A 13,107-nucleotide genomic window follows, 5' to 3' on the forward strand; every position below is an offset into this window, starting at 1 on the left:
ACAAATACTACTACTCTACATGATGACATCACTCTTGTCCCCCCGGTTGTCCAATCACCTTCTGTGATTGTTGATCCTCCTCGTTACCCTTCTCGTCAATGTAAGTCTACTCAGTTAGCTGATTTTATTTATTCCACTTACTCAGCTTCGTTTGCTTCTTTCTTAACCTCTATTCACAATTTGTCTGATCCTTCTTTCTATAAAGAGATTGTTCTTGATCCTCTTTGGTAGCAGGCTATGATAGAAGAACTCTCTGCATTGCACAAAACCGAAACTTGGGAGTTAGTACCTCTTCCTCCTGGTAAACATGTTATTGGGTCTCGTTGGTTAAACAAGATCAAAACAAAGTCTGATGGATCCGTTGAGCGCTACAAAGCATGTCTTGTTGCTAAGAGATTCTCTCAACAATATGGTATAGATTATGAAGAAAATTTTGCTCCTGTAGCCAAGATGACCATTATTCGTACTCTTATTGTAGTTGCATCTATTCGTCAATTGCATATTTCCCAAATGGATGTCAAAAATGCTATTTTAAATGGTGAGCTTCATGAATAAGTCTATATGGTCCCTCCACAAGGAGTTTCTCATAATCAAGGTAAAGTATGTAAGTTAAAAAAAGGCTTTATGTGGTCTTAAACAAGCTCCTCGAGCTTGGTTTAAGAAATTCTCTACTATGATCACTTCTTTTGGTTTCCGCTCTAGTGAATATGATTCTGCATTGTTTATAAGGTCCACCACTTATGGTCGCATTATACTTTCGCTATATGTTGATGATATGATTATTACAGGTGATGATGTTAGTGGAATCAATGAGTTGAAATTGTAGTTAGCCAAGCAGTTTGAGAGGAAGGACTTAGGAACTCTTTGCTATTTCTTGGGGATTGAAGTTGCATACTCTTCTAGAGGCTACCTTTTTTCTCAATCCAAGTGCATTGCCAACATTCTTGACCAGGTTCGTCTTTCTGATACTAGAGCAGTAAATACTACTCTTGAGTTGAATGTGAAATATGCTCCATCAGATGGTGTTCCTTTACCATATTCCATTTTGTATCGTACTTTGGTTGGAAGCTTAGTGTATCTTACGATTATTAGACCTGTCATTGCTTATGTTGTTCATTTTGTTAGTCAGTTTGTTGTCTCTCCCACTACAGTACACTGGGCAGTAGTTCTCCTAATTCTTCGTTATCTTCGAGGAACTCCATTTCAAAGTCTTCTCTTTCCATCGTGATCTTCATTGGAGTTACGTGCTTATTCTGATGCTGACTGGGTTGGTGACACCACATATCGTAAATCCACCACAGGGTTTTGTATCTTTCTTGGAGACTCTCTTATTTCTTTGAAGAGCAAGAAACATGACATTGTCTCTCGCTCTTCAATAGAAGGTGAGTATCGTGCTATGCCATCCACTATTGTTGAAATAATTTGGTTGTGTTGGCTTTTGTCTGATATGGGTATCTCTGTTTCTGGGCCAACTTCGATGCACTTTGATAACAATAGTGCTATTCAAATTGCTCATAACTCGGTCTTTCATGAAAGCATCAAACACGTTGAGATTGATTGCCATCTTAATCGTCACCATCTTCAGCATGAAACCATTACTCTACTGTTTGTCTCTTCTTTTTGACAGATTGCTGATTTGTTCACAAATATGCATTCTATTAAACACTTCTATTTTTTAGTTGACAAACTCTTGATGCTCCATGTTAATACATCGTGAGTTTGAGAGGAGATGTTAGATAATGTTATTATATATTATTAGTAAGGGTATTTTAGACATTTATATTCTCTTGTATATATACTCATTATAACCCTATTAACTTAAGTTTGATTCATTCTATATTATGAAACCCTATAGTGGTTGTCTTTCTTCTTCCTCTTTTCATTGTTAACAGTTTTTAGATATTTTTGGGTTTTCTATGCGTCTAAATCTAATTTTTGTGCATGCTCTTGATTTAGCCATATTCCACAACAACTTTGGTGATGGAAGTTGAATGTGAAATATGCTCCATCAGATGGTGTTCCTTTACCATATTCCATTTTGTATCGTACTTTGGTTGGAAGCTTAGTGTATCTTACGATTATTAGACCTGTCATTGCTTATGTTGTTCATTTTGTTAGTCAGTTTGTTGTCTCTCCCACTACAGTACACTGGGCAGTAGTTCTCCTAATTCTTCGTTATCTTCGAGGAACTCCATTTCAAAGTCTTCTCTTTCCATCGTGATCTTCATTGGAGTTACGTGCTTATTCTGATGCTGACTGGGTTGGTGACACCACATATCGTAAATCCACCACAGGGTTTTGTATCTTTCTTGGAGACTCTCTTATTTCTTTGAAGAGCAAGAAACATGACATTGTCTCTCGCTCTTCAATAGAAGGTGAGTATCGTGCTATGCCATCCACTATTGTTGAAATAATTTGGTTGTGTTGGCTTTTGTCTGATATGGGTATCTCTGTTTCTGGGCCAACTTCGATGCACTTTGATAACAATAGTGCTATTCAAATTGCTCATAACTCGGTCTTTCATGAAAGCATCAAACACGTTGAGATTGATTGCCATCTTAATCGTCACCATCTTCAGCATGAAACCATTACTCTACTGTTTGTCTCTTCTTTTTGACAGATTGCTGATTTGTTCACAAATATGCATTCTATTAAACACTTCTATTTTTTAGTTGACAAACTCTTGATGCTCCATGTTAATACATCGTGAGTTTGAGAGGAGATGTTAGATAATGTTATTATATATTATTAGTAAGGGTATTTTAGACATTTATATTCTCTTGTATATATACTCATTATAACCCTATTAACTTAAGTTTGATTCATTCTATATTATGAAACCCTATAGTGGTTGTCTTTCTTCTTCCTCTTTTCATTGTTAACAGTTTTTAGATATTTTTGGGTTTTCTATGCGTCTAAATCTAATTTTTGTGCATGCTCTTGATTTAGCCATATTCCACAACAACTTTGGTGATGGAAAATAGAAGCTAACCAAAGGATCGCTGATGGTTATTAAAGGCACGGTGTATTCCACACAATACAAAACTCAAGTCAAGTTGATCAAGGATGGTTTCAATGCAATGGAGGATGATGCTCTGCCAGATTCATGGCATAGAAGATTGGCTCATTTAAGTTCAAATTTTGTCATGAAAGTCTCTCATTCTATCTAGTAAAGGAACTACGTTGAATTCGTGTGATTATTGTTTGTTTGGAAAACATGAAAGAGTATCTTTCAGTAGAACTTCAAAGTTATAAGACAATATATATATAGTGTATTCTAACGTGGGAGGACCCATGGAAGTGGAGACTCTTGGTGGCAGCCGATATTTTTACACTTTTATTGATGGTGCTTCACGAAAGGTGTGGGTGTACTTTTTGGTAAAGAAATGATTAATTTTTTTAGTACTTTATAGGTTTCATGTGATGGTGGAGAAAATAGCTGGTAAGCCTTTGAAGTGACTTTGTTCGAATAATAGCGGTAACAATACTTCCCATGAATTTTTACAAAGCATTTTTACCTTAAATGCTTATATATATATATATATATCATCTCATTTTTGTCCGATTAAATAAAAAATAATTCTAAAAAAAATTAAATTTTGTACTTATTATTAAGTCTAAAAATTGTCATTTTATAAATCATTTTAAAATTATCATTTTAGAAAAGCACTCCTTTTGCTTTCTTCCTTCATGTACATCCTTCATTTTAATTTTTTTTCTTCTTCTAATAAGGTTATATTTTTACCATTAGAATACTCAATCAAAAAGATCAGCCACTTATTTTCTTAATTATAAGAGATTGTTTGATTTTGCTGCAAAAACAATAAAAAGAAGAGGTAAAGAGATCTAAAATCACTATCTTCATTCATCAAATCAAATGATAACCATAAAAAACCCAAACATATTTTAATAACACAACCAACAAAAATCAAATAAAAAACATGAGTCTACATGAGAACGAGGGAAGAAAACTGAGACTAATACTTCCATCTCCGGTATCCTAAAAATCCACCGTGCATAGCCTTCATCTCTGCCTTTACCCGCATGTATTTTGTCCCTCTTTACTTTTATTTAGGCTTCATTTTTTTTTGTATGTGAAACCCATTTCTTCCATTTTTTACTGGAGGTAAGGCATGAGACCCATTTCATCCATTTTTACCGGAGGAAAGGCGTTCTGTTTGTTTAAGTGTATTCGTTCAAAAGTGTGTTATACTTTAATTAATTTAATCATATTGTTGTTTTGGAAGAGGACCTATTTTGTTTTTGTTCAAAACGTGTAAAAGATGTGTTATGCTTTTGTTCAAAGCGTGTAAGAAGTTTTGCTTTTGTTGAAAGCATGCGTTTTTTGTTTCCTTTGCAATGTTATTAAATATTATTAATTTTTGGTGTGTCTTGTTTACTTATTATTGGTTTTTCTATTTCCTTTCCAATATTATTAGTTTTTGGTGTGTCTTGTTTACTTATTATTGGTTTTGGTGTATTTCATTTTATTTTTTTTGTTGAGTTTTATTTCATAAGATCATCTAAACTTATTTGATATTGGCATCAAACTTTAATTCTTAAAAGAAAACAAAAACAAAAGTAGAATCAAATAGTGAATGGTTAGTTGTGAAATTTGTTAACCTTTGAGTTGTTAGGACAAAAGTTGTGACAGTTTGGTGATTCTAAAACTCATACTCACAAAAAAATTAATAATTATACAACAATTATTTTAAAGTGATTAATTAGATGTGACATATTTTTAATCTTTGAGCGGTTGTAACACAAGTTGTACAACTTGAAGATTTCAAAGCTCATTTTTATAACCAAAATAATAAAACTATTCTCAAATAGGTTAGCTAGATGTGATATCTCTTTTAGTCTTTGAATTTTTAAGACACAAGTTGTATAACTTGATAGTCTTAAAACTGATGTTTTATAATAATTATTCAAATCAAACAAACCCATTTTCTTTCATTGAGTTTTTTTTTCTTTTCAATAAAAAATAATCTTTCTTAAAAAATAACAATGAATACATCCACATCTTCTACCTAAGAACTACGTAGGTTTGATTTCTCTATCGCACTAGAAGATACGTAAAAGCAAAATCATACTCTTGTTGAGCATAATAATTACTTTTTTTCCTTATATTTTAAATATACTTTTACCTCTAGATTATTAAAAATAATATTATATTTTCATTTTAAAAAATGGAGAAATAAATTTATATAAGTTAACATTAATTTTGAACAATTAATTATAGGTAATCGTATTTTAATAGATGTCGTATGGTGCTAATATATTCCTTACGCATAATCGACTCCCAACCCAAAATATTGGTTTTGAAGACCATTTTTCTATTTTTTAAGGTTTTCCTAAACTTGGCAAAAATATCATTTATAAGCTTATAAGGCAAAAATGCTTTGTAAATATTAAATTTAACAACACCTCTATTCTAAATAAAAAATGTTATCTAGGAACACTTTAAAGCATTTTTAGAATAAAGTATTGTCTAAAAAGACTATTAAACAATGATTTTAAGTTAAAAGATGTCTAATGGCTCCTTTAAAAATTACTTATTCTAAAAGTGTTGTCTAAAGGTGCTCTTAAATAACACTTTTTTTTAAAAGAGATGCTTAAAGATATCATCAAACAACACTTTTAATTGATAAAAAACGTTGTCTAAAAACCTATAATTTTGCTGAAATAGAGAACGCTTTTAAGCATCGCTAGAGGCCAAAATAACATTGTCTTTTCCTTTATTGACATAGTAATGGTAGCCCATAACCTTGCCAAAGTTGTATTTGATAGTCCAGAAAAGTGTGGATAGAAGGTGTCTCCTTTTTTTTTACTCTATGTTGTACTGGCTAATTTGGGCTTTGTTGGGCCTTAATCTTTTTCAATAGTATGAGATAATTGGAAAAAAAAAATCCAATAAAAAGTAATTTTATTGCCTAAATATCCTCCATAGTTAATAAATTGGATCATTAAAAATAAAAAATTGAAATAGAGGTATTTTAAAGACATCATCAAATATGAAATAAGTTGTTGGTTCTTGTTTATATTTCATTCAAAAAAAATATATTACGAAGACTACAAAAGTATTCAATTCAATTTTTTTTTCATTCCATCATCTTACATTTTTTCAATACATGTTCTAGCAAAGCCTTATAATAGCTATCAAAGGAAAAGGTTAAGGGATTTTATAAAAAAAAAATTGTTTTTTCATTTTTCCAAACCAAATAAAATTAGTTATATATGGTTATAGCTCCCCTTATGTTTAATTTAATACTACTAAAAAACATAACAAATCCAACTGTTATTTCAGTTTTGACAATATTATTTAATTTTGGAAGACAATAGATGACAAAGATCTTAATAATGGAAGATTTGTTGGGATAGTAAAACACAAGTTGGAAGATATATACGCAAATTGTTAACACCTAGAAATCACGTTTATCCTAAACAATAAAAATTATTTTTTTGCATTTATATTTTATGCAATGAAACCGTATCAGTTTGTACCATTGCCTATAATTGCTTTCCAACCAAGTTTGAAACAGAATTTGAGCTGTCTCTGTTTTTAAAAAAACATTGCAACTTAAAAAATCTGTTTAGACACAATTTTGTAACAAACTTGTTTAAAATATTTAGCGCAAGTAAAACATAGAAAACCAAAGACTAAAAAAAAAAAAAATATATATATATATAAAGCCAACTTTCTTCAATTGGGTATATTATCATATATATATATAGGATCTTAACATCTTTCAATTGATAAAAAAATATCATAAGAAGACATGTTTAAATTCAAAGTTTTATGGTTTATATCCCTTATAACCCTCCAAGTTTTGTTGGCTAATTCTTATTGTACAAAGAGCCTTGTGCCAGCTTTGTATGTTTTTGGTGATTCAAGTGTAGATGCTGGAAATAACAACAATTTGAATACAGCTGCTAAGGCTAATACATTTCCTTATGGCATAGATTTCAATAATTGCTCTACAGGCAGGTTTAGTAATGGCAAAACCTTTGCGGATATTATTGGTGAGTTTAAGGGTTTGTTTTTATAAATTAAAAGTTTAATTGTACTTTTAGTTTATGTCTCAAATTTTTAAATTAAAAAAATGATAATGTGACATATTTTAAATAACGTGATATACAATTTTATGATATAGAATTATTTAGATATATTAATTATTTATATGTTATTATTTAAATTAAAAAAATAAATCATTTCTGAAATTTAAACAAAATTTTTAGAGAATTTTACTGCAATTTCACAGGTGTTAATTATTCAACATTATCATAATATTTATCACGTCATTTAAAACAAGTCAAATTATCATTTTTTAAAGAGATTAAAACTACAATTAAATCTAAATTAAATAAAAGTAGTTTTGATATTAATTTTTTAGAGATATTTAAGGAATGTAATATCGTGCTTGTTTGAAATTATAAAAAATGATTTTTTATTTCACATTCTTCTATTTAAAATGATTTTAAAAGCTAATAAAAAAAATTATTTTCACCAAAAAGATTAATTTTTCAACAAATTATTTTTTGATGAAAGTTTAAACAAACATAACTTAAACATAAAAAAAATTAATAAATGATTTTCAGCACAAATAACCTTAAACAAAGATACTCTAGTTTAGATACATCATTTAATCTTTCTCCATCTTCTAACACAACCTTATTAAAGAGGAAAACAAACAATTTCTGAACCTTTGAGTTTAACAAGGTCTACAATTCAGTAATAGTATAATATTCACAATTCTCATTAAGATAGCATTGCATTTACTACATATAACCTAAAGTTAATAAGCATTATCACTATTATGATTTTTGTGACCAAATTACCCCAATTATCATATCACTAAAAATTTTATATTTTAATTACAATGGTTTCTTGACTAGCAAGGCAAACATTTTTCAAATTATTTTCTGTAGCTATTAAGTTAGGTTTACCAATCCCACCTTCATACTTGAGTGTCTCTGAAATTGAAAGATATCAAATAGCCTCAGGCATCAACTATGCATCAGCCTCATGTGGAATCTTGAATTCAACAAGAAATGTGAGAATTTTTTTTTTTTTGCACCACTATGTTATTCAATTAAAAATGAATTTTTTTCAATCACTCACCATATATATTATTTTGTGTCAAAGGGAGAATGCTTGTCATTGGACAAACAAATTGAATATTTCACGTCAACTGTGACAAAAGATCTTCCAAGAAACTTTCGTAGCAAAACAAAATTGAAGCATTATTTGTCCAAATCTATTTACCTTTTATCAATTGGTTCCAATGATTATATTCTCAATTATTTGAGACAAGAAATAGGAACCAACCAAGATGGAAATCCTGAAGAATATGCAGATTACCTTCTCCGGCAATTGGGTTCAAATATAAAGGTAAATTTTTAATTGATCTTTAATTTTGACTAAATTTTACAATGAGAATGTGAGAAGATTAAATTTTGACCAAACAACTGTACATAGATAATTATGATTAAAAGTTATTTAAATGATACATAATTACTTAAAAAGTCAAATAATTTTTTCTTTTAATTTTGATCATTTACAGTTACATGATCAAAATTACAAAATACATATGATAGTCAAAGTTTTATGTTTTCATTTTTTCGGACACTAAATTTTGTTAATCTTTATTTTCCAGAAAATTTATGATCTAGGTGGACGAAAATTTGTGATAATTGGTGTTGGTCCAATTGGGTGTATCCCAGGTTATATTATAAGAAAATCACATTCCCAAGATTGCAATGAAGATGTGAATCAAAAGGTTAAGCCTTTCTCAAAGAAACTCCCATGGATGCTTCAAGAGTTAAAGACTCAACTCTCAGGTTCACTGTTCACTATTTTGGACAGTTTCAAGGTTTTCAAAAAAATAAGAAATTCCCCTGAAAAATTTGGTGAGTTAATAATTATTTTTCCAAAACGAAAAGAAATTGTTGTTATAATTTGATTAATTAAATAATTAATTTAACAATTGTCGCATGACTTTCCTTTATTGTTTTCATTATTTTATAAATGAAAATTTATTGTTTTAGTTTAGTAACACCAATATTTGATTTTTCAGGATTCACAAATATTTGTGACTCATGTGTTGGGGAAGGAGCAAAACCTTGTGAAAACCGAAAGCAATATTATTTTTACGACTTTGGACACACCACTGAAGCTACAAATGAAATATATGCGAACAAATGTTTTAGTGGAAGACATGCATGTGTTCCTCTCAATGTTGAGCAATTAGTACATGCACATTAATATCTTTTTTACAAGAGAAATAATATACATTCATTCAAATAAATATAATATATCAATAGAATACTAATTTAAAATTTACTAAATAAAAAAAAATGAATTTACAAACAAATTTTCAGTCAGAAGCTAGGGGCCACTACGCGAAAAATAGGATTTTACAGCGTTTTTTTAAAGGCATTTACAGCGCTTTTTCAAAAAAAAAAAAAAAACGTTGTAGAAACAAGCGCTGTAAAAATATACAACAGCGTTTTTTAAAATAAAAAAGCGCTATAAAAAATGTAGATATATTGCGCCCTTGTTATGCAACTTTTACAGTGCTTATATGAAAAAGCGCTGTAAAATGTGCATTCAATATATGCATTATTATGCACCTTTTACAATGCTTTTTCAAATAAGCGCTGTAAAATGTGCATTCAATATATGCATTATTATGCACCTTTTACAATGCTTTTTCAAATAAGCGCTGTAAAATGGGCACTCAATATATGCATTATTATGCACCTTTTACAACACTTATTTGAAAAAGCGCTATAAAAAGGTGCATTCAAAATATGCATTATTATGCACCTTTTACGGCGGTTGTTCAAATAAGCGCTGTAAAAGGTGTATTCTTATTTTAGTTTTATTTAAAAACGTTGTAAATGAAATTTTTTAAAAGCGCTTTTTGGTTTTTTATAGCATTTTTTTAGAAAGCGCTGTCTTTTAATTTTTTTTTCCAAAATCATTTTCATCCAGAATCAGTTCACAATCAGTTCACACAATCATTTCACAATCAGTACACAAAAACAAAACTATATAACTTAATTTACATAACAACAAAACTATATTCATATACATATTCAAGTATTGTACAACAGCATATATTCATATAACTACATATACATATTCAGATATTGTACAACAACACATATTCATATACATACTCAGATACTGTACCCTATTCATATACATATAACTAACATTATTACACAGAACATAACTAGCTACCATATATTCAGATCCCTTGCAGCATGCTATTTTCCAGCAAATCAAATAATTGTCATTTCAAACACATACTGACACCAGTCTTCCTTTAATTCAATTAGAACTTTTCTCAAAGTATGTTGGACTGGAATTGTCAAAGTACTGTGCAATATAAAAATTGAACATAAATAAGTTAGAATCAAATATATACATAATTTATATATGAAAATCAAATAATGAAAATACCGTACCGTTTCTGGGATAATAGTTTGATTCCTATCAACAATCTCCTTCATGAATCCCAATACATAGTACCCACAATCGATGTCGTTAGTTTGACGAGGGCACTATAAAATAAAACATATAAGTCAATAAAATATTTGTGCATTGATTGTAAAGGCATATATTTGTAAATGAAAATTTAAAGGCATATATTTCAAACCTTTATTGGAATCCATGTGATGTTATTAGACTTTTGCTTCGATACTGTAGCACCTCTTTGAGCTCGAAAAACTTGTAAAGCACTATCGAATAAATAAATGTGATTATTATAACATTAACAAACACATTATTTATATATATATATATGTAAGAAATAAATGAATATTACTTACGTGTCGAACATAGTCTTTATATCGAAGTGATTGTTGTAATTGTCGTGCAAGGGATCTAAATAGTATATAACTTTAGAGGTTGCATTGATTGCAAATAGCACCCAATGTGCCCTACAACAACAAAAATTTGGTTGACAATTTTGTTTACACAACTAATAAATTAAGATCTCATAAATTAAAAAAGATATAAATAAATAATATATAATTACGTACCCTGAATTATATGGTGCAAAGAACAACTTATCATTCTCTATATTTCCTAATAAGATATCTACAAAGTATTTCTTTACATTCACTGGATCGAGTTTACACATCGAAAGCTTATGCGGAGACAAGAATGAATATCTATTTGACAATCTGCACGTGCACACCAACTTCTCACACAAAAATCTTCAACGGAAATTTCAAATTAGATTAATTATCAATAAATTTAATTAATTACCAATAAATGTAATTAAAAGTATTTTTTACCTAATGTATAAGCTGATGACAGTAGCACTCAGCTCCCTATGGTTGAGAAGTTCGTATATATGCTCATTTTCAAGAAATTCTTCATACTCATCTCCGAATATAGCTTTATTCATGCTTATGATGCGTGAATCGTCGTTGCTGCCCATATTCCTTTTTACTTGGATGTCAAGACACAACCCGTATTTAGCAAGGCATGGCTGACTTATTTTAGGAGCAGCATCGACTGATTTTCCCCGATCCAGTTTTTTAGCAGCAACTTTGGCAGCTTTATTACCCTCCAACTTTTGAAGTTTGCCAACTTTATTACCCTCCAATTTTTGAGGTTTTTCGGCTTTATTTTGTTGTGCGGGTGGTTTATTTGATTGAATCTGAAAAGATGAGGTTAAATGTTAGTTTATTGAATCTGAAAAAATGACAAACCTTACGGAATAAATGTGACAAACCTTTTCCGGCGATGTAATTGACTCGTTTTTGGGAATCTTCTTATCATTCCCTTTAAACTTTTTTAGAATCTAAATATAAATGTGAAATTAAAGTTAGCAGCGGAAAAAACCAGCAATTAAATATACATATCAATTAAACATACATTTCAATTAATTAAACATACCTTATCAAGGGCAACAAGATGTGTGGGTCATGCCACGTAACTACCAACTGCGTCGCCCAAAAACTTCATATCTGCATCGTTTTCCGGTATAGGCAACGGTATATTTGGTTCCAAAGCAATAACAAGTGATACTTTGACATGGTCCACAGGGATCAGTGTGTTGTGCAATACTTCTCCCGAAGTATTGTACAATGTTCCTTTTTCGACCGTGCGATGAGTAGGGGAGGATAAGTACAGCACGCAAGGAGTGACACCCTAAATCAATGGTTAATACATAAGTAATTACATAAGTAAGTAATTAATTACCTCGGGAAGACTTTTGAGACCAATGTTGCAACTCGCGTTTTCACTCGCCATTTGTATTTCAAGTTGGAGCTGATCCGGGAGTTGCCTGTCTTTATTCGTCTTCACCAAGAGTGCAACTTGCTCTGATAGAAGTTTGAGCTTCTCTAATACTTCCTCATTGGATGGATTTTGGCGCTTCTCTTGTGAAAAATAGTTTTTAGGAGTTACGCCCAAATCCTTTCCCCCTCACGCGACCGGAATATTCAAGAACATTAAACACTTTACCGAGAATGTCCCTGCAACTAGCTTTGTTGTCCTCTTGATTTTCCGAACTTTGTTCGCGATTCTCCTAAAATACATGTAGGATTAAAAAGATAAGTTCAATATCATTTTTAAAATACAATATTAAAAAATTATTGAAGTGATAATATACTTACACAAAGTTCTATTACTTTTTGAACATTTTCGTTATCAACCACTCCATCTTTATTTACACGAGCTTCCTTCCACAAGATATGACGACCCAACGGTTGATCGGATTGAGTGTCTTGTTGCTATTCGTTAAGATCATAAACAAAATATTAGTTAGAAACTATAGTTTATAATACAAATTCCCCCATTATATAAATGTGATGTTTAATTACTTACAAGTTTTTGCTCTAGACGTGCATATCCCATACGTGATTTTTTGTATGGGTGCGTCGGATTTTTTGCTCTCTCATGATTTTCCTTATTTATATTCTATATAAAAAAAATAACAATCGTGTAAAAATTTAAAATACACTATGAATATGAATAATAAAACACAAATGCTAATAAATTAATCACTTACCACAAACGCGGGGTCCGAACGTTTTGATACAAATGCACTCCATTCTTCATTTGATATATAATGTTTATATATT

The 13,107-nt window shown here is 30.2% G+C and overlaps 1 protein-coding gene across 1 annotated transcript; it reads left to right on the forward strand.

Annotated features, from left to right (window-relative positions):
• Positions 1-6,779: 6,779 nt before the first annotated feature.
• Positions 6,780-9,374, forward strand: LOC101492435 (GDSL esterase/lipase At1g71691-like). The gene is made up of 5 exons (XM_004499789.3): positions 6,780-7,023; positions 7,930-8,054; positions 8,147-8,392; positions 8,658-8,910; positions 9,078-9,374. Exons 1-5 carry the CDS (start codon positions 6,780-6,782, stop codon positions 9,263-9,265), a joined length of 1,056 nt encoding a protein of 351 aa, XP_004499846.1. The 3' UTR covers positions 9,266-9,374.
• Positions 9,375-13,107: the final 3,733 nt, after the last annotated feature.

The sequence above is a fragment of the Cicer arietinum genome, chromosome 5, assembly GCF_000331145.2.
Source record: "Cicer arietinum cultivar CDC Frontier isolate Library 1 chromosome 5, Cicar.CDCFrontier_v2.0, whole genome shotgun sequence".
In the NCBI taxonomy this organism is placed as follows: domain Eukaryota; kingdom Viridiplantae; phylum Streptophyta; class Magnoliopsida; order Fabales; family Fabaceae; genus Cicer; species Cicer arietinum.